We start from the raw sequence: 24719 nt of genomic DNA, 5'->3' as shown, positions 1-24719 counted from the left end.
ATTATGTAATCTGTTGTTTTTCACTGATAATCGATTATGTGCTCTAAAAAAGTAAGAGAAAGCTAACTTGAGATCAAAGAAGCACTACGAAACTCACTCCCCTACCACTCTGCTACCTCATGAACCTCTACAAGCCTAGTGAACCAATTCACAACTCTGTAATCGATTATGGAATCTCATTGCATGCGTAAACGATGCATGGCAGTGGTTTGTAGTTGCACGTGTGAAGAGTTCAAATCAATAAAATGAAAGGTAGCATGGTAACTTCACGTGTGTGACGTGGCTTTCAGCTCATCCCTCCCTCCTTTCTCTTCAATCTTCAGATGATTCCCCAAAGTCTCTACTTTCTTTCCATGCGCTCCCTCACCCGCATGTCATCCTTGAAGCAAACGGGGTTGATACCCAGACATCCGTCTGCGTGAAAGTGAGTGAGTTTATAAACACAATTTACAATTTAAAAGTTTATTTACTTTTTAACTCTTTAATTAAAATTATATAATTTATTTTAGGAAACAATTATTAATGTACTTTGTTTAGCTTTCTAAACAAGAACGTAACAATTTAACAAAAAAAATAAAATTATCTTCTTTACATCTTATTATTCCAATTACTTTTTTAATTAATTAATTTTTAAATATTTGGAAATGTGTCTTTTAAATTTTCTTATATATATATATATATGAGATTTTATGTGTTCACTTTTTATAATACTAAAAATAAAAATATAACTATTAAATTAATTATTCAAATGAAAAAATATTATTAAATTTATAAAAAATATCTACATAAAAATAATATTTTAGTAAATTTGATAATATTATAATTGCATAAAAGAAATATTTTGTAATTTTTTTTACTATGAGTAATTATTTTATAGGTCATAAATTAATAAATTTAATTATATTTTTAAAATTAAAAACAATTAAAAATGTAATAAAATTATAAAATTAAAAAAAAAATCATAAAAGAGGCCACGTGTGACTGAAAGAAGTGTAAAGGAATGGTTATGGTGTGGAACAAGTATGAGCCACTAACACCGCATCACAAAACACACAAGAGATAAACATTAAAACTCTGAAATTCGTAGGTACCGCACACTTGAGATAGTTGCAATTCATCACCATGGCACTTGTTCAACCCTCTGCTTCTCTTTCTCTCTCTGTTCGTGGTAATCTCTCTCTATCATCACTCTTTCCTTCAATCAGGAACAGTTTCAAATTATTCAATTTCTAACACTCAGTTGAATTGTATTGCAGATACATGTGTTTTCACAGCACCAAAATACCCTCCCACTGCTCACTTCCCTCATAGGAATTTGATTCCAACTCGAGCATCATTCATCGCTGGCTCCCCACTGTGTAAATGTTCTAATTCCCCTGGTTTCTCTTTATCATATTTACTTACTTTATAATGTCAAAACTGCATTCATTATCATATTTGCTTACTTTATAATGTGAAAACTGCATTCAATTATGTCAGTGTCACTGCAATCCCTTCACAATAATTACAACCCTTTTCAAAATTGAATGCTCCGGCAACTTGGCCTTCTTTGCTTCTTCCTTCTTCTTTTTTTCAGATGTTATTCCAACCAAAGGATTTATTTATTTTTTTGCATCAGTTAATTGGGATTCGGGATAAAGTAGAACTTATGATCTGGAACTCTTTGTGGGGTAGTCTATCTTAGAATTGCATATTAGGAATTGAACAAAAACATGCTCATAATGTGGGAGGATTACTATAGGTTTGTGTTTCCTTTGTTAATACTCAGCACTTCTTTTGGATCCTAGACTTAATTTTAGCCACAGTGAGTTCTACTGCGAAATCTGGTATTTTCTATATTTTGAAGACTGCATTAGTTAAGCCTGTGAACTAGCTAAGTTGAAACAACTGGGAAAGATGGTAATGCTAATGCACAAATGCTATCTGAAACTTTTGCTGGGTTTTTTTTATAATTTGTTATAAACTTGCAACATTGTAGCACATCTGTAAAGCTTCTTATTTTGGATAGACTTTAGGAGTTAAGCCTCTGATCTGAACTAGCTTATTTGAAGCAGCTGTAAAAGACGGTAGTGGCACGTGAAACTGTTGATGCATTCGTTGAGGATTGTTACCTTTCTTATCTTTTTTATTTTACCACTTTCTTCTGGTTAGTTCTTAAATTGTCCTAGAACTCTTTTTAAAACTGGAAGCTTGGATTTGTAGTTTAATCCATATGTTTATGACGCATATGATGTTTCTTTCTTCCTTTTATGGGTTTTGGGGAGAATGAAACTAAAGTAATTTTGAAATAAAATAAGTTTACACAGCTAAGTATTGTTTGACTTGCTTCTAGTGATTCGAAGAAATCATGGAAGGAAATCCACATGCAAAGCAGTGCCGGTTTCGATAAGATGTGAGCAAAACACCCAGCAAGGGAACAGTTTGGATGTGTGGCTAGGCCGGCTAGCCATGATTGGCTTTGCAGTAGCCATCACTGTTGAAATTGCCACTGGGAAGGGACTCCTAGAGGTATGATACAGTATACACTATGTAGTAACTAGTGGAATATTACTTCAGGCATGACTTAGACGGAAGCACTTGTTTACATCTTTGAGCCTTAACCCAATTTATCATTTTCATCAAATGCTTAACCCTTTTTATAACCTCCACACCAGTCAAAAGTTTACTTTGATGTTCTAACTCTAATATGCTTTTTCTTTTCTACATTTATTGTGTTTATGACATCCAGTAAATTCAGCTTAAGTGTTTGGTAATAAATTAATAGTCTAATGCTATCAGCAGTTCATGATGTTTTAAACTGCTAAGCTCACAATCATGGATGTGAGTTCACATACATTTCTGATGAATCTTAAACGAAATAGAATTATTTGAAATTTTGAGCTTCAAAGTGAATGCAACTCACTGAAATCTTCAACAAGTTTACAGAGCTCCAATACTCCTTACTCCTATTTCTACCTCCTCTTCACCTATTCTAGAGAAATATTATGGCACATTTGTTGCAAAAGAATGAAAGTTATTTTGTACTTTGATTTTACAGAACTTTGGACTATCAAGTCCCCTGCCTACAGTTGCCCTCGCAGTAACAGCACTTGTGGGTGTCTTGACAGCAATTTTTATCTTCCAGTCAGCCTCAAAGAATTGATCACATATTTAGACACGTTGTGCTTGTTGTAAATTCAGAAGCTTAGAGATTTTGTTTGTCGGAGATAAAACTTTATCTTTCTTTTCTGTATTATTTGATGAAAAAATTAATTGGCATTGAAGCCTGAAAAGTCACAAGTAACTAAGCCTTATATTATAGTATGGCCTCAACTTTTCATGTTGCCTTGCCTTCATCCAATACAAACTCTATTTGTGAATTATGTTCACCTCGTTGCATTAGTTTTGAATTAAGGAGAGTTTTCACTTAATATGGTGAATCGATCAGTATAATGCATTACTCGCGCAACTAAATGAACATTAACTTAATCTGCCTCACACTCCACAACAAATTGTGTAAGTGAGGGAAAAAATAGAAAATTCACTTGTATGATATATGATATATGAGAAAGATTTGCTAAAGAAGTTGAGAAAAGAGATGATAAGTACTGTTGTATTTTTTCTTGAATAGGTTGTGAACTAAAGTTCTGAACAAAAAAAAACTCCATTTAAAGGCTAGTTTGTACACAAACCATTTTTACAAAATTTGATAATCTTTGGTTGTGTATGTTTCTCTTTCGTTCCACCTGTTGAATAAATCTGACAAGGACCAGAAATCTCAAAGTTCCTGCATGATCATGATGATGACATAGAAGAAATTCCTCTCAGAGATACAAGATTTTTATCTGAGATTTATCAAAAGTGTAAAGAACATGGAGAATTTAAGTTGTGAAGGGTAAAAACTGTATTAAAGCAAAATATGTAGTTGTTATTGCTACAGTGAATCAGACTCTTTGAATCAGAAAAATCATGACAAATTTATCTATGAATCAAGAAGATAGTACACAATTTTTTGTGGAGAACCAAGCTCCAAACCAAAGCACTTCCAAAAGCTTTAAATACTTGAGACAAGAGCTTGGAATTTGTAGGTCCAAGAGTTGAAAATATGACCATTGAAACATATTAAGCTTTTCTGTTGTTTTATTTAAAATAACAGTTAAGTTAACTGATATGAATAAATTTGTTTTTATCCTATTATTTCCGCATTTTCTTTTATCAGTTTATTGTTATCCGATCACTTTTGATAGTTTTTCTATTGTGCTCATATTCTATGAATATGTTAATTTACATATAGATAAAATAATACCTTCTACACACAAAAAAACAACAAATGATTAATACAATTTCTTCTAAAGAAACTAACAAATGATTGAGTTGTTGGTCTTAGTGACCGACTCGGTATCAAAGTTGTTAGTCTTACTTATCGACTCGGATAATTATTAATATAATTAGTTTAAACAGAAGTATCACTGATGTAGAAGGAACTTACACTTAAAGAGTAAGTTTGACGAAGTCAAATATTGATGTAGAAGGAACTCACACTTAAAGAGTAAGTTTGATGAAGTCAAATATAAGTTAGAGTCTCAGAATAAAAATATGCAAGAAGAATAACATATAAAAAGAAAAGACTCACAAACCTGTTAACTTAACTAGGTTTGCTCATGACTTATATGTCCTATATCTCCCCATGTCTTCCCCAGATAAAACCCAGCACGAATATCAACATAGAGACTAAATTACAGTAGCCATTGATTTTGCATTCATAATTAGAGAAACTAATGTTTTACATAAGTAATATAATTATGGAAAGATCTTAAAAAAACAGATCACTATAGCAGCCACACACAAAGACACTAAAATTCCATAGATTTTAGTCCAGTTGAAGCCTTTGATTTCTTCTTCTTCTTGGATCCATTTTTGTTCACTTTTTTCTGGGGCAGTTCCTCTACAACTGGTTGTGTCTTCTGTAAGTATTGCTGAATGGCGAACAGGGGATCTGCTTGAACGCTAAGCTCCTTGATAACAGCGGAAAATCGATCTCTTTCCTTCAACCTAATGAGCAAGGACAATAGGTTACAATTTACAAATACAATGATACTTATCAAATGAGAAGTTGGCAATGTAATATTGAATAATGATGAGAAACACTCACACTAACGTCTGCCTTGATTTACAATTAAGTTTGGAGTCATTCTCACCACTTGGTTGTTTCTTCTTTGATGCCTTCACCTCAGGAAGGGACTCCAAAAGTGAAGATAAGTTATATGCCTTCAATTTATTCTGACGCCTTTGTTGTTTGCTCTTTTTCTGATAGAAGACAACATTTCAGAAACTCAACAGCACTCATAAAATTGATAAGACTACAGGAGATGTATTTCTTAAAGAACATGATTCAGTCAGTAGTACGACAGCACAACAACCATATCATCAGGCCATACTCAATAAAAACTGGTAAAACTCATAAAAGATAAATCACAAGTTCAAGATAGTTCACAAAAGATAGTTCCATAAGAGACATTACCTTGGAACATGGGAATGTACTAAGTCTTCTTTTAAACAAAGAAAAATAAATGATATTCTATTATAAAATTCTATTAGTACAATCAACTATAAAGAGATCTTTGTAGATCAATGTTAATCAGGTATCCAATGCCTTCTAAAACAACATTATCACCACATACTTTTAAAGAGTACAAATGCTTTATAAAACTGAAATTAAAAAACTCCTGTTACAGATTGTTAGTCATATTAGTTGAGATTAGTCAGTAGGTTTCCACTACACTCTTAGCAATACATAAAGTTCCCTCCTGTTTCATCATTTTTTATTTTAATCAACATGACAAGCAACATATGGAACTCCTCTCAATGTTCTTTGAATACTTCTAGTCAAATCATATGGGTGTTAATTGTACAGGAATCAATATTTTCATATCCTCTGAATATTTCTTTCAGCAAAATTACAAGAATGTTTAATTATGAGTGTGGGAGAGAGAAAGGACAGAATGCCCAGCTATTGCACAGCATAAAACAGTTATTTAGCCATTAAATTAAAACCTACAACAAAGCAATTGAAGTCCTTCCACAGTTCAATCAATCCAACTTGAGACCAGTAATAATAGAGTTGAAATAAAATTCTCACCTTAGAAATAGACTTTTGGGCACTCAAGGAAGTAACAGCTTCTTTCACCTCTGCAATAACAAAAGGGATTTGATCAGAAAGGATAGAAATTTGGAACAGAAATTGACGCCTAACATGACACCAACCAAACTAAAATTTCACAATCAAACACACGCAAATAAAACAGATATAACAATACCCAACATTTTATTTAACTTTCTCAATAAACTTATTAAATATTGTTTTGATTAATTGTTAAAAATAGAAAAAGCTTTCAGAAATTAATCCAGGAACATACTGGAATAAAATTGGAGCTTCTTCTCGAAACTGTGGTCGGACTTTGAATCAGACCTACACATGTGGGAACAGTCATTAGAAACTGAAATTAAAAAAAATTGGGGAGTGGAAGAAAGGGAAGAAAAGGAAAGACATTAACTTTTTCTTGCCCATTGCTGCAAAATCTGAGAAGGAACAGATCAGACGGTGTCGTTTGGGTGTTTTGGGTTTCTCTCCACAGTGAATAATCTCCACAAAACTCTCAAGTCGCGGCGCCAAATACAGGGTTGGGTTTCAGCGGTTCTCTGCCTGAACCTTCTCCACCGTTTTAGTTATAAATATATTTTCATTTTTTTTTCTATTTTTTATGCTTTTTCTTCTCATGTATTTTGGATTTCTTTTTAATTTTTATTTAAAGATTATTTTTATAATACATTTAAATTATACTATTTTTTGCTTTATTAATGAATATTAAAGATAATTTATTTTAATAATTTTTTTCGTAACGAAGTTGGTTTTTATATTTCGTCCAAATTTTAAATTTATTATATATTTATAATAAGTAAATTATAAGAATGGATAGTAAATTAATTTTTTTTCTTATCAATAATTTTTTAAGTAATAAATTAATTTTTAATATGACTGTCTTATAATATTTATATTAATGATAAATCAAATGAAATATTTTAATATTCTATATTATATTACATGAAAAATTTGTTTGTTATTTAAAAAATTTAATGAAAATCTAAAATTTCTAAATTTTTTGAGCTAAAAGTGAAAATCATATTTAATTCTTTAAGTGAAAAAAAATTATAAAATATAGTATAATTTTAGTTAATTTTTATTTAAATGAATAACTTTTAAAAAAAGTATACTTTAAAATATTTTTAAATAATTTATTTCCATACAGAAAACTATTAATATATATATATATATAGGGGGAGTAGGAAGGGGAGATTTTTTGTGTTTGTTTTGAGAGTTTTTAGGGTGGAGAGTGGATGATTTTTTTCACTCTTCACAAAATGAAGAGATTTGCGAGGATGATGTAGGATTATTGTATTTTACCTAAATATCTTTGTGCACATTTTATTACAATATAAAAAAAAATATTACATAAGTTTATTTATTATTTATAATTTTAAAAATATTTAATTATACTATTAATAACAACATATAATTATAAATAATAAAAATAAAAAAATAAAATTATAATATCAACAGTATATATATAGTTATATAAAGTAACAAATGAATATAATAATAAATATTATTTTCATAAATTTTAATGTATTTAATAAATTTATTTCAATTTAACACAAAAATATTTTCTATTATATTTTTTAATTTTTTATTAAAAAATATAAATAATTATGAATATTATATATTAAAAATATTTAATTAATTCAAATCTGCACAAAAAAAATCATAATTCATTATTCAAATATTTTTTAATAACAAGGATAAATTTGTAAACTTACACTAAACCATTCTCACAAATCCACTCTATCATCCATCAATCCAAACAACCTCACATATCATCACACATCCTCTCTAATCCTCACAAATCCATTCTCTCCCCTTCTCACAAATCTCCTCCTCAACCCAAACAGAATCTGTGTTTAGTGTTACTAAAGGTAGGATATCACTTTTAGAATTTCAATTTTAATACATAGCATAAGTATCTCAACATAGTATTCTCTACTTAGAAATAATTCATTTTATGAGATGCAGCATATCATATCACAACATAAGCATCATATATTCTTATACATTAAAATCAATTTTAAATAGTAATATAAATTTTAATTCAACATGCATCACATTATAATAACATTCGAGTACGATATGTTGATAAAATATAACAATTTAGTGGAAAAAAATAACATTTAAAAGCATTTCAAAACAGGTTATTCAAAGTCTAGAAAATGTTGTTCAACCATCATTTATGTTTGCTAAACAAATTAAACACATGTCTAAATTTATTATGTTACCATTCTAATTGTTTAGTGTGACACCCCATAATTTACATATAACTATTACAATAAAAGTTCTACTACAAACTTGGAGTTTTTCAAAAATATTCCTAATACATGATTAGGATTATAGAAATACAAATATTTACATATCCACAACTCAAAATAAGACTCTGAAACCTCTAAGGCTCTCCTGCACCTGTATGGTCATCTGCTCGTGTACATAGTACAGTCATCGCAGTTCAAACACAACAAGAAAAACAAGGGTAAGCTAGTGAAAATAGAATTTTATAATATACACAATTAAATCAAAAGAGAAAACCAAATTACATGATCAATTTATCTAATTATTCAAATTTCAACAATAAACAATCACATACATCTCACATGGATCTACACATCCAGAATATTCAACAAACAACGTCTTCTGGAAGACCCGTATTAAGTAAGTCCTACCAGAGACTAACACCTGATCCAAAGATTACCAGCGAATCCAACAGAAAGGATCAGGGTAAGTTCAATACAACCCAAGTCGTGCATCTCATATGTCACAGTGTGCATGAACTCCCCCATCAGCTTCTCACCACCTGATATCTTAGTCTATGTGACCTAGATCATTGATGAGCATATATTTTATTCACACTCACTAGCCTTATTCATAGATTATTGGACTATAATAATAAATAAATCCATTGTTTTAATTAATATTCTTATAATTGGGTTTATTTGGGCCTTAACTATTATTATTGTTAATTTTGTCTTTTTAGAGTAAATTATCCAGAGGAAGCATCTACCTTTGTGAATGGGCCAAATATGCAAAAGTCCAAGTTGCTTCTTGAACCAAAACAGAAAAAATATTCTGAGGAGAAGAAAGAGAAAATAAAAGCTACAAGATTCCAGAAACAGAATTGGAAGCAAATCTTCTGCAAAATAAAAAGAATTATGGAAAGTAAAACTGTTTACAAAATCTAAACTGCAATATTTTCCCAAGATCTTTGGAGCAGAAAAGCCTATAAAAGGACACAAGCATCAAGTAGAAAAGAGAGAGCTTCATAGGGTTTTCTTAGTTTATTTTCTTCTTAGTAATTCTTTTGTTTTGCCTCCGCATGGAAGGCTAAACCTTTTTGGTTGATTCTTTTGTAATTCCCCATTGAGTTCTGAGGTTTTGTTCAATAAAAGTTTCGATTTTTAATTCTTTAAAGCAGTTGTTTTTATTGTCTAATCTCCTGGAAAACTGGTTTTTGTGAGAGGTTGTACTTGAACGCATGATTGAGAGTCTTCCTTATCTTAAACTTTGGTTTCTTAGTTAGTTCGCATTGTTCTAATTAATTTCTTGGGCGCATGATTCAAGGGAGAGGAGGTAAGCATTCCCATGAAGTATACGCATGGAACAAAGTGGGTATTGATTAAACTAGTAGACACATGCTTTACTGGTGAGTTTCAGTTGAATCAGATCGGCGCATGTTCAATCTGGTTTAGCTCTGTTGGAGGATTGAAAAAAGATTAATCTTTAGAGAACCTATGAAGAATTCAATGGTGGAAAAACTTGGGATCAACCGCTTTTTATTTGCTATTTTAATCTCTTTTATATTTTATGCACAACTATCTCAAACCCCCTTTTTCTCTTTATTGTTATTGCTAACTTTTATTGCTTGCAGATAGATTTTAAACCCTGGTCAATTGATTTTACTATTGGATTCGTTGGGAGACGACTTGGGGACATTTGTCCGCAATTATACTATCATCTCTCTAGTGTTAGACAAGTCTACGCTAGAATCATATTAATTTGACAGCAAAACGATAGCTATCAAATTTGGCGCCGTTGCCGGGGAATTCAATTTGATTTTGGTTATCAGGTTTTTCTTTCTTATCTGCATAATTTTTTTTTCCCAATTTTTTTTTCTGCATATTTAACCTTTATTTTCTTCCTTTTAGTTTTTATTTATTTATTATAGCAATAAAAAAACGAAAAATAAAATAAAAAATAAAAAATCTAATATTTATTCACACTCACTAGCCTTATTCATAGATTATTAGACTATAATAATAAATAAATCCATTGTTTTAATTAATATTCTTATAATTGGGTTTATTTGGACCTTAACTATTATTATTGTTAATTTTGTCTTTTTAGAGTAAATTATCCAGAGGAAGCATCTACCTTTGTGAATGGGCCAAATATGCAAAAGTCCAAGTTGCTTCTTGAACCAATCATCAGTGAAGCTCGGAGATCTCTATTACCACATAGGCATCAATACTTAATACACAGCAAACATCAGTCCATACATTATCCCAAATGTATGAATTCAATTCCATACCATTCCGTCATACAATATCATTCAAAAAGTGATCCACAATATTCAAAAGCGTAATTAACATAAAAAAACAACACTTAAATATTAAACCATCAAAATATAATATTTGTATAAATTTAAATAATATATAAACAAACAACCCAATATATAATATATAAACACACAACATCCCTGCAAGAAAAATTGAATATTGGGACCACGTCCCTTTCGCATTCAGATTTTCTATCCTAGGGTGCTATTAAAAATTAAATTTAGCTTCTCTTACCTCAATTGTTTGCTTTCCAAGCAACTTTTAGAATTTTATTCCCCACCGTTTGAATAAGCTTCAAGATTTATGGGCCTAATGCAAATTATTCAAACAAAACAAAAATTCAGTATATAATAGAATAAGTTGATAGGATTAAACTTCTCAACTGACCCCACCAAGATTGATGACTAAATTCTAAGGAAAAACAGATAACAAAGGATATTTAGAGTAAAAATGAACTTACTCTGTTTGAAAATCTGATCTGGTAAAAATGTTCCTTAACTCCTCTGCTACAACGTGGTATGATCAGATTCTAAAATAGATGAAGATTGGGAGATAAATTAAGAGAGAGGGAGAGAAGAGAATATGGAGCGAGAGAGAGAAAGAAGAAAAAAATTGTGGTGGGGGGAAGAAGGGGCTTCTTTGCACCTTTATTCTTTTTTTTTCTTTTCTTTTTTTTGAACGTTCTTACATTATCTCCAACTACAAAAATTTTCGTCCTCGAAAATGAACTTACCAAGAAAGAGGTTAGGGTATGATGCTCGTATCTCCTCTTCAATTTCCCAAGTGGAATCTCCAGAGATGAGATCCCACAATACTTTCACCATGGGAATACTCCTTCCACGAAGTTGTTTCACTTGTGAATCTAAAATTTTGATTGGCTTCACTTCAAACGACATATTTCCTTTCACTTGGATGGAATCAGACTCTAGAATGTGGTTGGGATCAGGTACATACTTTCGTAGCTGGGATACATGGAAAATATTGTGAATGTTAGCTAAAGGAGGAGACAAAGCAATTTCATAAGCCACAGGGCCTATTCTTCTAAGAATTTGATAAGGTCCTATGAACTTAGGAGTCAATTTCTTGGATTTGAGTGTTCTTCCTACACCAGTGAACAGTGTAACTCTCAAAAAGACATGCTCACCCGCAGAGAATTCTAAAAGTCTTCTTCTTTGATCTGCATAAGATTTTTGCCTACTGAGAGATATTTTCAATCTTTCCTTAATCATTTTGACTTTCTCATTGGTTTGTTGTATTAATTCTGGTCCAATTAACACACTTTCACCATCCTGAAACCAGCACAAAGGTGTCCTACACTTTCTTCCATACAATCCCTCGAAAGGAGCCATTCCTATGCTAGCTTGGTAACTATTATTGTAAGTGAACTCTACCAAAGGTAGAATTTCATCCCAACTGCCCAAATGATCTAACACACAAGTCCTAAGCAAATCCTCTAAGGACTGGATAGTTCTCTCTAATTGTCCATCAGTCTGAGGATGGTATGCTGAACTAAGTCTGAGTTTAGTCCCCAAAGCTTCTTGAAGTGTTTGCCAGAATCTCGAGGTGAATCTAGGATCTCTATCTGAAACTATGTTGGAGGGTACACCATGCAATCTGACTATTTCATCTATGTAAATCTGGGCCAACTTTCGTATAGAGATTCTCAAGTCTATGGGTAGGAAGTGTGTCGTCTTTGTCAACCTGTCCACTATGACCCAATCAGAGTCATGCTTCCTCAAAGTACGTGGTAAGTGGGTAACAAAATCCATTGAGATACTGTCCCACTTCCACACTGGAATGTCTAACTGAGTTAACATGCCTCTAGGTCGTTGATGTTTAATCTTTGATTTCTGACAAGTCAAGCAAACAGCTACAAACTTAGCTACATCTTTCTTCATGCCATGCCACCAATAAGACTTCTTGAGATCTTGATACATCTTGGTCATTCTTGGATGTAAGCTGAGTTTGCTTTTATGACCTTCAGATAACACTGTTTGCTTTAGTTCATTATCTTCTGGTATACATATTCTATTTTTGAATCTCAAAATACCATCCACTCCTAAAGAGAAGTCTTTAGCTTTGTCAGTATTTAATAAGTCCATGAAGTTCTTCAATTTTGAATCTTCCAACTGTTTCTCCTTCACCTTCTCCAGAAATTCACTAATTATAACAAGTGTATTACAACTAATGCAATTTGAAGACATGGAAACCTCCAAATTCATACTTCTGAAATCTTCAATCAATGTTAGCTCTCTAATCATAAGCGACGACATTTGTATCTTTTTACGACTCAACGCATTTGCAACAACATTTGTTTTCCCAGGATGATATATTAGCTGGAAATCATAGTCTTTTAAAAATTCAATCCATCTCCTCTGCCTCATATTTAACTCCTTCTGATCAAACAAATACTTCAAGCTTTTATGATCACTGAACACATTAAAACTAACTCCGTAAAGAAAATGTCTCCATATTTTTAAAGCAAAGACAACTGCTGCCAATTCTAGATCATGAGTTGGATAATTTCTTTCATGCACCTTTCACTGATGAGAAGCATAGGCAACAACTTTCTTATTCTGCATCAGAACACAACCCAATCCCTGATAGGAAGCATCATAGAAAACTTCAAAAGACTGATTGGTATCAGGGATTGTCAATACAGGAGCATTAGTCAACCTTCTTTTCAACTCTTCAAAACTTCTCTCACATTTTTCAGTCCATGCAAAAGGATGATCCTTTCTAGTCAATTGGGTCAAAGGAGCCACTATTTTAGAAAAACCTTCTATAAATCTCCTGTAATATCCTGCTAACCCGACAAAGCTTCTAATTTCTGTAACTGTTTTAGGACACTCCCACTGAAGTACAACCTTCACTTTAGAAGGATCTACTAATATTCCCTGTGCAGAGATGACATGACCTAAAAATTGTATTTCTGACATCCAAAAGTCACATTTTGAAAGTTTAGCATATAACTGTTTTTCTCTCAAAACTTATCAAGAAAAGGTCTGAATATCCGATTCATATAATCCATGAAAATAGCTGGAGCATTAGTCACACAAAATGGCATGACCAAAAATTCATAGTGACCATACCTTGATCTAAAAGCAGTCTCTGAACATCTTCCGCTTTCACTGAAATTTGGTGATAAACTGAGCGCAGATCTATTTTAGAAAAGACAACTGCCCCATGCAACTGATCCATCAGATCATCAATTCTAGAAAGAGGATATTTATTCTTTATTGTTAACTTGTTTAATTGTCTATAATCTATGCATAGACGTGACGAACCATCCTTCTTCTTCACTAATAGCACTGGAGCTCCCCATGGAGAAACACTAGGTCGAATGAATTGCTTCTCCAATAAGTCTTCTAGTTGTTTCTTCAATTCAGCTAACTCTGTTGGTGTCATTCGGTATGGAGAAATTGACATTGGGCCTGCTCCAGGAATCAAGTCTATTGCAAACTCTGTCTCTCTTTTAGGTGGAAGTCCAGGAATCTCATCAGGAAATACATCCATAAACTCCTGAACTACAAATATATCTTTTTGTACTTTATCAGTAACTATAGAACAAGCCAAGAGCATAAAACATTCTGCACCTTCTTGTATCTCTCTCTCAAATTGATGAGCTGAGATAACCTGCATTCCTTCTAATTTAGGGAAAATTAACTTCTTCTGAGCACAATCTATAAGGATATGATTAGCAGACAACCAATCCATTCCCAATATAACCTTCAAATCTTTTAGAGGTATACAAATCATGTTGATCTTGTATCTCTGCCCATCTATAATTACTGGACACTCAGCACACATGGAAGAAGTTACTATAATACCTTCTGTGGGTGTAGATACCACCAACTCAATTTCCAACTCTCGGACTGACAACTTAAGTTTCTTAGCACAATTAAAAGATATAAAAGAATGGGTTGCCCCAGAATCAAACAATACAGATAATTGTGTTCCAAGGATAGAACAAATACCTCTAACAAGGCTATCAGACTGTGAAGCTTCAACTCCACTAATAGCAAAAGCTCTACCAGCAGCTTTGGGTTTTTTATTACTATTTTGTTCTACTTGCTGCACTCCGACAGAATTTGGAGCTCCCAATTGGACACGACAGTCTTTTGTTGCATGACCATACATGTGACATCTATCACATGTCACATTTGACACTGGATGAGGGCAAAATCTAACAACATGTGGCCCACCGCATCTAAAACATCTGAAACTAGGTGGTGATTGAGAATTGGGTCTTCCACTGCTATAAGATTGAGGTTTGAAATAAGGTTTCTTTCTATCTTCATATTTAGGCATGCTTTTAGAAGGTCCTCCCACTTGAGGCTTAGCAAGTCTGCTACTATTTTTCAAACTCTCCACTACTTTTGCTTTCTCCACTAGAGCAGGGAAATCTCTAATAGACATAGGAATCACCACTTCTTTAAGTTCTTGCTTCAACCCAAACTCAAATTTTCTACATCTCCAAGCCTCAGTCATGGTTTGAGTGTAGAATCTAGCTAGGTGTTTGAACCTAGTAGCATATTCAGTGACTGAAAGATTTCCTTGTTCCAGCTGCATGAATTCAATTTCTTTTGCATACCTGACACTATCAGGAAAATACTCCTCCAGGAATCTTACTTTGAAGTTCTCCCAAGTGGCATCTTCTCCTTTGTCTTCCATCATTTGTCTCATGCCTATCCACCAAAACTCAACTTCTTCAATAAGCATATAGATGGCATAAGATAACTTTCTCTCTTTAGGGCATTGAGTAGCTTCAAAGATTCTTTCTATGTCTCTCACCCACTGGTCTGCCCCATCTGGATTTACCTTGCCATTAAATTTGGATGGATTATGTCTCAGAAAATCCTCCAGACTAAAGGTATGGGGTTGTTGATGAAGCTGAGATGCTTCTGCTGCTAATCTAGTTGTTTCTAATTGATGAAGGGTGGCCTGATGCTGTTGTGCCATAGTAGCACTCTGTTGTTGCAAGGCTGTTGCCATCATCTCTATTGCCCGAGCTAAGTTGGGCATATCTACTGGTGGAGGAGGAGTAGGTGGTCTACGTGCCATCTTCTAAGCACATAAAGAATTGGATTAGAAATTACTAAAAATTTCCAACTACATCTTTAAGACAAATTAACTTCAAAGAAATAATCATACGAAACAAGTAAAAACCAATCAAAACTTATCCCTAAAATGTACTCTAACTACTTAGAATTAAGATAGAAAATAATCTTGATCTAGTCATGAGTGTGCACCCTCACCACTCTATCAAGATTCTTTTCATTCTTAATACTTTCATCTTTATTCATAACAATTAACTTGACTCAAACACAAACAAGATTTCAAGAAAAACAACTTTGTCAAACATCTTATTAAAAACTTTTAACTAAGTCTTGAGGCTAGACGTAACCAAAAATCTACACAGAGGAGAAACAGAATAAACCCACTACCCTCATGTTATCCTAAGGATGAACCGCTCTGATACCATTAAATGTAACATCCCATAATTTACATATAACTATTACAATAAAAGTTCTACCAGTTTATGTACAAACTTGGAGTTTTTCAAAACATTCCTAATACATGATTAGGATTTATAGAAATACAAATATTTACATATCCACAGCTCAAAATAAGAATCTGAAACCTCTAAGGCTCTCCTGCACCTGTATGGTCATTTGCTCGTGTACATAGTATAGTCATCGCAGTTCAAACACAACAAGAAAAGCAAGGGTAAGCTAGCGAAAATAGAATTTTATAATATACACAATTAAATCAAAAGAGAAAACCAAATTACATGATCAATTTCTCAAATTATTCAAATTTCAACAATAAACAATCACATAGATCTCACATGGATCTACACATCCAGAATATTCAACAAACAACGTCTTCCGGAAGACCCGTATTAAGTAAGTCCTACTAGAGACTAACACCTAATCCAAAGATTACCAGCGAATCCAACAGAAAGGATCAGGGTAAGTTCAATACAACCCAAGTCGTGCATCTCATATGTCATGGTGTGCATGAACTCCCTCATCAGCTTCTCACCACCTGATATTTTAGTCTATGTGACTTAGATCATCAGTGAAGCTTGGAGATCTCTGTTACCACATAGGCATCAATACTTAATACACAACAAACATCAGTCCATACATTATCCCAAATGTATGAATTCAATTCCATACCATTCCGTCATACAATATCATTCAAAAGCGTAATTAACATAAAAAACAACAACACTTAAATATTAAACCATCAAAATATAATATTTTTACAAATTTAAATAATATATAAACAAACAACCCAATATATAAACACACAACATCCCTGCAAGAAAAAATGAATATTGGGACCACGTCCCTTCCGCATTCAGATTTTCTATCATAGGGTGCTATTAAAAATTAAATTTAGCTTCTCTTACCTCAATTGCTTGCTTTCCAAGCAACTTTTAGAATTTTATTCCCCACCGTTTGAATAAGCTTCAAGATTTACGGGCCTAATGCAAATTATCCAAACATAACAAAAATTCAGTATATAATAGAATAAGTTGAGAGGATTAAACTTCTCAACTGACCCCACCAAGATTGATGACTAAATCCTAAGGAAAAACAGAGAACAAAGGATATTTAGAATAAAAATGAACTTACTCTGTTTGAAAATTTGATCGGGTAGAAATATTCCTTAACTCCTCTGCTACAGCGTGGTATGATCAGATTCTAAAATAGATGAAGATTGGGAGAGAAATTAAGAGAGAGTGATAGAAGAGAATATGGAGAGAGAGAGAGAAAGAAGAAAAAAACTGTGGTGAGGGGAAGAAGGGGCATCTTTGTACCTTTATTCTCTTTTTTTTTAACGTTCTTACATTTAGTCAAGGGTTTGCTCACATAACAAACAAAAATATTGGGTTTTCACATAATTGAATTTCGTTGGGTTTTCACATAATTGAATTTCGTTCAATGAACAAATAGTAAATCTATCAGATTTTCAAATAAATGAATTTTGTTAAACAAAAAAGATGTTGCCCATAAAGTATATTAAAAAATAATTTTTACATAATTTCATAGATTGTGCCAAATTGGTCCAAATATGTTTCAATCCATTGTTTATACATATAACTGAGTAATTTATTTTAAATAAGACTATCTTGAACCAATTTGACTCACTTGAAACATTATACATTTTAGCTACCAAAATATGTAACATATTCCATCTAACTTAATTCAATTTAAAAGAATGTGATTCAAAATATCGTAGTAGTTCATACTTATAGTTCAAACATTATTAATCTCACTTACAATAACAAAGATAATTATTTTGAGATTCATCTCTTTACTAACATATTATGTTATATTAAAATTTATTTAGAATTTCATATAGACAATTTGTACAAAATCACTCTTTTCCTTACTTTCAACAATTAGTAATATATATTACAAACAAACTATATTCCTAAACCATAATTATTATCACAAATTTCTAAATAAAACATCACTAATATTATCCATGTTAAAACTCAAAACTCTTTAGATGGTATATAACAAATACATTCATTGCACAAAAACTCAAAATATTATGATCAAGTCACATTAGAGTCCAAAAAACCTATCCTAAAATGTTATCAAAATAATAACTACCTTTCATTACTTTTACATTTTGTTTATCTAAGAGTTTAAATTCTTAACTTAACTTCTCTCACCAAAATGCTAAACTTATATATAAAATACTCTAATCAACAATCTAAACTTATCATAACCTAATCTAACAAATATTCATTTTTGCCTCCAAAAACTTCACACGCAAAGCTCTAAACCTAAACACAAGTTTTCTTATAAAACCAACTCTATAAAAGAATTTCAAAAAAACAACTTCATTCGGATATTTAAAGTGAAGTCGGATATATAAAATGATTCACACTCGTATTTTTAAAAAATGTACATTTTGTCTAACTCCAAGTGTGCATACATTTATTTATTTTATGTTTAAAATAATTTTTATGTTACACATCATGTCTTTAGTTAAATTTAATCGAAATAAAATTAAGTAAAATTACGTATTTAACAATTTTTTTGAATTTCTTAAAACTAAAATAGAAAAAATATTAGAAATTCATCTATGAATTGAAAGTCACACGTGTGTACATTAAAAAAAAAAAACTCGGATAGTATCTAATTTGACTAAATGCATCTTATGATTCAAAATTCGAAATATAATTTAAATTGAGAAATAGAAAGGATTTAAATATGTTAATTTTAAAAAAATGTAATATACAAAATGGAGTAATTTAATAAAGGAAAAATGATTATTAAAAAATTCATAGGTATTTTGAGTTATATAATTTATGATAAAACATGAATTAACTTAATTATTTTAGGTAAAAAAAGTAGGCAAGATATGTTTCATTGAGTTTTGTTTAGCCAAAACCAATCATTAATCATCACTGTCTTTTCTTTGTGTGTATGATTATTATTATTATTTTACAAAGAAAATAAACAAAACTCCCAAGGCATTATTGTCGTTTATTTCAAACAAAAGTTATAAGTATTGGTTTGAAATGTAATAAACATATCCTAATCTAGTTCATGAAACTTGCCAACTAACTATTATTTAAATTGTGAAACTACCAAAATAAATAATAATAATAATAATAAGTTGTTAGCATTACATAATTATAATTAAGAAACAAAATTATTCTGCAGATTTTATTATAATGAAACCTTGAAATTTTGGAAGTTGTTAGGAATATATAATCCTTCATTGCTTTGCTTCTAAACAAAGTTGGTAGCAATTGTTTATTGTGATGTTAAAAAACGTTTGTTTTCAAGTGATTAAACATATTATCTCAATGATCCAATTCAACTAAAATATTTATATATTTAGTTTTTTTAATTGTTTGAGTAGTACCTAATTCAATTAATCGTTATGGTTGAACCGAAACAAAATCATTTATTGATGTGACATTTTAAATTTTAATATATTACTTATATATTTCATAAGAATACTCTTTTTAAGTGTCACTCTTTTTTATTATTCATAGTTTTTTTGTATGTGTTAATTATTTGTTAGTTGTGGTCTAATGGGGTCGGAAAATTTATGGATGAGGTACAACTTTTTCGCAAAATTACCAAAAATATACTTGAAAATATGATTTTGAATTTAAGAAAATTAAATATTTAATATAATAAATGTTCTCATATTTTGCTTTTGTATAATAAAAATTTAAGTTTCTACTTGAATTCCATTAATGATTGAAGTATGGTATTTAGTAATTGTCATTTATCTTTACTAAAGAGAAAATTAACATTAGTATATAATTAATGTCAAAAAAATTATTAAAGATTTTAAATTTAAAAAACAAAAAACAAAGGTGAACAAGTTTTAAATATTCTAAATTTAGAAAGAAAAATGAAAAGGGTAAAAGGCTTGCATGTAAATGTTAATTCTTTCTCTAGTAAATAAATATAACAATTACTTAAAAACTAAATAGATGTTCAATATCTTGACGGAATTCAAATAAAATCAATAAAATTAAAGTTAAATAGACGTTCAATTGTCTTGATGGAATTCAAATAAATTAATAAATTAATTTTTTTATAAATAAAACTGTAATACAAATAAAACATCTTTAACTATATTAGTTATTATTTTTAAAGATGAGTGTTTTGTATTAATATCATAGATACAAACATATTTTATTAAATAAATGTAGTCTTATTTTAACTTATATATAGACCCCATGCCTATATCAAATTAAAGATAATCAAAATTATAACAGTAACCATGTTTTGACGTGTAATATTAATTAATAAATATGGTATTATTTAAGGTTTATTCGACAAAACTAGTTCATAAGTTAGATGATAGGTAATAAATTAATTTTTAGTTAATCAGCGGGTAGCCAATAAACATCTAACTTATAAGTTTTAACTTTAAAAAAATACCTTATTAAATTAGAAGTGTTTGGTAAACTAGCTAATAAACTACCTACTAAATGTAAAATGATATAAGTACATAAATTTTATGATATAAATCAAAATTGTGCTTTTAAAAAAATATATTATTATGCAATTATTAAACTTTTTAGTACTTTTAATTATTTTAAAATTTTATTATATAAATAACATTTGTATTTTTTAAATATTTTTATATAATTACAATTTTTTAAATAATTAAATTTATTAATTATTTGTAATTATTTTTTAAAAATTGTATGTTTTTTTTTCATTTAAACAAGTCATCTCATTTAAATGAGTTGATTTAGTGAATATTAATTAAATTATTTTTTATTCCTTAATTTAAAATGGTATTTATTGAATTTATTTTTCACAATTTATATTATATGTAATTTTCAGCTAACATCATAAAATGAAGTATTTGTTATTTTAATTTGTAATATTCTTTTTAATTTGAATAAAAAAATTAAAAATGATATGAACATATTATACTTTAATAACTCAAGTATGAAAATATTTTTCTCGGTAATGATTTTATATTGTCACTAGTTTCTCTTTCGAATCTTTTACAAATAAAACAATTCACCGCTTTTCTTATTAAATTTATAGGAGAAAAAGGTTTTAAACAATATATGAGGGACTCGAAAATTATTTTCAATAATTATATTAGTTTGTTTGTTCATGTTAGAGAGATGAGACCTAGAGAACTATTAAGAAGTTTCGTCTTCCTTCTTCCTGTTGGTTGATCGTGCTACTCTCCAACCTCTTTCCTTGCTCGTTCCTCACCTTTCCTTTCTATCTTTGGATCTCGGTCGTCTCATGAGCACCAAATGGGGTACCTGTAGAAGACATTTTAATGCTCAAGTCAGCAAAGAGTACTCGGCACTCGGTTGTCAAGTATATTCAGTAATGACGTACCTTGTTTTTAGAATATGCGTTATTTATATTATTTTAATCGACTTACCTTATTGAGCCGGATTAATAGAGTTGATCGTACTTAGGAGCGTATTACCTAGTTCTTAATGGTGATTTAGCGTTAATAGATTGGGTGTGTCGGTCGACCCGCACAGACGTGCAGGACTTGGTAACTTGATCATAAAAATTAGATTATGGTATTGACCGTTTGGTCTATATCAGTACAATTTTTTTTTAAGATAGATTTTGATTAGATCTTTCAAAATACGCTTAATGAAATTGATAAGTTGATTTTTTTCATTATTAATAACTAAAATATATGAGGTAATCGAAAATCGTTTCCAATAGTTACATATTAATTTGTCGATTTCTGAAATTTCTTTTAAGATTTCGATTAAATTTTTCAAAATATGTTTAATGAACTTGATAAGTCGATTTTTTTCATTATCAACACCTAAAAATCATTCTTCACGATGATAAAAGATCAGAATATTTTCTTAAAATCGATGATTAAAATTTTTAAATGACAAAACTTTTAAATAATGAGACTCGAGAGATCGAAATCCTAGCTACTAGGAACATTCCTTACCGACTCATGTCAAGAGTGTACAATTTGAATAAAATAAAATGATATTAAATTAAGAAAATAATTTAAAATATAGTTTGAGAGTGCATTATATATATGACTTTTCTTCAACTCCAAATTATGGTGGACGCTGTTGGACCCATCACAAACTTCATATCTAAACCTTTTCAACCAAATCAACACACAACGCACATGTCTTCTCTTTTGTGTGGCATAGCTGTAATCTAATTATTTAAAAATTCAAAATGTCAACGTCATCTTCGGAAGAACAAGGAAAATATAAACAGTATTAGATTGCCATTGTCACACTGTATACTTTCTTGGACTATCATCTTTATTCAGATAGTAACGCACTTCTACAAAAAAACTTTTTTTTAACAAAAGGGTACAAACCTATCTGTTTATATTTTTATTTTATTTTAACCGACAACAGATTACGGTGTTGGTGTTGATGTTGGTCTACCACCATAGCCTCGCTTGCAAACGGAGATTGCTTTCTGTGGGGGCGAGCACAGCGGCGACGACCTGGGACACGCCTGCAGACAATTGTCCCCCAGGCTCCCGGAAACCGTCGTGCCGGCGGCGACAAGACCTGCCGGCGGATTTCCGCTGAGGAAGTTTCCGTCGAGGAAGAGCCGCCTTAAGGACTTGATGTGGCCGTACTCCAGAGGGATCGCGCCACGTAGCGCGTTGTGGCGAATGGAGAGGGACGACAGCGCGGGAAACGAGGCGAGATTCGCGGGCGCGTAGCCTCGGATTCTGTTAAACCCGAGGTCGAGCGCGACGAGGTTGCTGCGGCTGCCGGTTCCCCCGTTGGCCGCGCGTGACCCCGAGATCTGCACCGCCGTGAAGGTGTTGTTGGACAGGTTTACTTGCTGCAGCGACGGTAAAGAGAAGAGCCACGATTCTACCGTGCCGGAGAGCTTGTTATCGCTTAGCTCCACCACTTCTAACTGGTTCATCCCTTCAAAGCTCTGTTTTTGGAGAGGCCCATATAGGTAATTGGCCTTGATCGCGAGTTCGAGCAAGTTGGGTGGGAGTTTGGGGATTGAACCGGTTAGTTTGTTGAAGCTGAGATCGAGTCTGCGGAGTTTGGTGAGGGAGTTCATGGAGTTTAGCAGATACCCATAAAGAGAATTGTGTGAAAGGTCGAGAGATTGGAGCGATTTGAGGGTGGTTATGGAGGGAGGGATTGGGCCGGAGAAGAAATTGGATCGGAGGGTTAAGGTTTGGAGGTTGTAGAGAGAGGAGATTGAAGAGGGGATTGAGCCGAAGAAGCTGTTATCGGAGAGGTCAAGTGTGGTGAGTTGTGAGAGTCGAGAGATTAGTGGGGTGAGTGTGCCGGAGTAGCCTGCTGGGTCGAGAGTGATTTGGCTGATTCTTCTGGAGTCAGCGGTGCAGGTGAAGCCGCAGATGAAGCTGGTGCGGCGAGGGAGTGAGCATGGGTCGGTGGTGAAGTTCCATGAGGCGAGGCAAGAGGAGGATGCGATGGAGGAGGGTTTGATCGAGTCCTTGAAGGCTTTGAGTGCTGCAACGTCTAAGGGTGAGGTGAGGGCTTGGACTAGGATGGTGCTGTGGAAGAGGACGAGAGAGAGGGAAATGATGGTGAGGTAGAGGAAAGTGAAGGTTTGCATATTTGTGGGAGTTGGATTTAGTGTTACGGTTTCTGACAAAGTGATGCTAAAGATGGGTTGGTTTGTTGTTAATTTCTGAGGTGTTGTGTTGTGTTGTGCTGTGGTGGGGTTGGAGTGAGGATGGTCTTTGAATGATTGGTGAAATTTAGGAGGGAAGGGCCACGCTTGAGGTACAGCGTCTGATATTTTCAGGGCTAAAATAAAATCAAAGTAGACGGTGATGCTAGCTAGCTAGCTGCAGATGGGAATGGAAGGAACACTGAGAGAGGAGAAAGGTGTGCTATCTTCCACAACCAGAGGTTTAAGAGTATATATATATATGAAGAAGACAAACTATGTATCAACAAGAGAAATGATTATTCTTTCATTAACATTATCTATTCAAGAACTCTTTTATAACAATGACATGTAAGTCAATTACTACTGTTATGATAAGTAATTAAGTACATAATTTTCAACTGCTTGTCTAATTAATATTGATTAATATTTTAGGGTTTATTAATAAATATTTATGATCACACAAGATAAATTAGTACATATTTAATATTTTCATTTTAGCATCCCAAAAATGAATACCATACTAGACTAGAAATTCATTAATGTTTTTTTTTGGGATGGCGTATGACAGAAATTAGTGATAAATGTATGATTTGTTCATGTTTAATAAAGAGGTTTGACAGTGATTTGAGAAGATGAAAAGTGGGGAAGTAGTGAAAGTTGACCCCACCACATCCATCAAAAAATGAGGTGAGATTAAGTATTTTTTTGGAACAATTATAATCAATTAAATTTAGTGTTGTAATCGGTTAGAGTTTGGATGTAACAAATTACGTCTTTGATATGTAATCGTATTGGATATAATCGAATAAGGTATGAAAAATAATACATTATGGTTGTTAGATTTAAGGTTGTAATCAATTTATTGTTAGATTTAAGGTT

The 24719-nt window shown here is 31.8% G+C and overlaps 4 protein-coding genes across 5 annotated transcripts; 1 reads left to right on the top strand and 3 right to left on the bottom strand.

The window, feature by feature from the left end:
- The first annotated feature begins 968 nt into the window (after positions 1 to 968).
- SEP1 (stress enhanced protein 1) lies at positions 969 to 3368 on the top strand. Of its 2 annotated transcripts, none has more exons than XM_068637639.2 (4): positions 969 to 1168; positions 1257 to 1358; positions 2333 to 2508; positions 3038 to 3368. In XM_068637639.2, exons 1-4 carry the CDS (start codon positions 1123 to 1125, stop codon positions 3140 to 3142), a joined length of 429 nt encoding a protein of 142 aa, XP_068493740.2. In that variant the 5' UTR covers positions 969 to 1122; the 3' UTR covers positions 3143 to 3368. The 2 variants fall into 2 exon arrangements, with proteins under 2 accessions (XP_068493740.2, XP_068493741.2); XM_068637640.2 differs by having other exon boundaries at positions 998 to 1165.
- A 1336-nt stretch (positions 3369 to 4704) lies between these two features.
- Positions 4705 to 6698, bottom strand: LOC137830351 (ribosome biogenesis protein). The gene is made up of 5 exons (XM_068637638.1): positions 6534 to 6698; positions 6396 to 6448; positions 6119 to 6168; positions 5132 to 5286; positions 4705 to 5031 (listed from the first exon to the last, which is right to left on the bottom strand). Exons 1-5 carry the CDS (start codon positions 6545 to 6547, stop codon positions 4833 to 4835), a joined length of 471 nt encoding a protein of 156 aa, XP_068493739.1. The 5' UTR covers positions 6548 to 6698; the 3' UTR covers positions 4705 to 4832.
- A 5471-nt stretch (positions 6699 to 12169) lies between these two features.
- On the bottom strand, positions 12170 to 16148 carry LOC150025731 (uncharacterized). The gene is made up of 6 exons (XM_090304311.1): positions 16143 to 16148; positions 14545 to 15639; positions 14090 to 14217; positions 13788 to 13909; positions 12411 to 12709; positions 12170 to 12277 (listed from the first exon to the last, which is right to left on the bottom strand). The coding sequence occupies exons 1-6, from the start codon at positions 16146 to 16148 to the stop codon at positions 12170 to 12172; spliced, it is 1758 nt and encodes a 585-aa protein (XP_090160437.1).
- A 6257-nt stretch (positions 16149 to 22405) lies between these two features.
- Positions 22406 to 24230, bottom strand: LOC137828355 (Leucine-rich repeat (LRR) family protein). Its single transcript, XM_068634886.2, has one exon. The coding sequence runs from the start codon at positions 23778 to 23780 to the stop codon at positions 22581 to 22583; it is 1200 nt and encodes a 399-aa protein (XP_068490987.2). The 5' UTR covers positions 23781 to 24230; the 3' UTR covers positions 22406 to 22580.
- Between the last annotated feature and the right edge of the window lie 489 nt (positions 24231 to 24719).

The sequence above is a fragment of the Phaseolus vulgaris genome, chromosome 7, assembly GCF_051622355.1.
Source record: "Phaseolus vulgaris cultivar YP4 chromosome 7, ASM5162235v1, whole genome shotgun sequence".
Lineage (NCBI taxonomy): Eukaryota > Viridiplantae > Streptophyta > Magnoliopsida > Fabales > Fabaceae > Phaseolus > Phaseolus vulgaris.
Note: the sequence above shows the minus strand (reverse complement) of the source record. Positions and strands in the feature narration are given on the sequence as shown.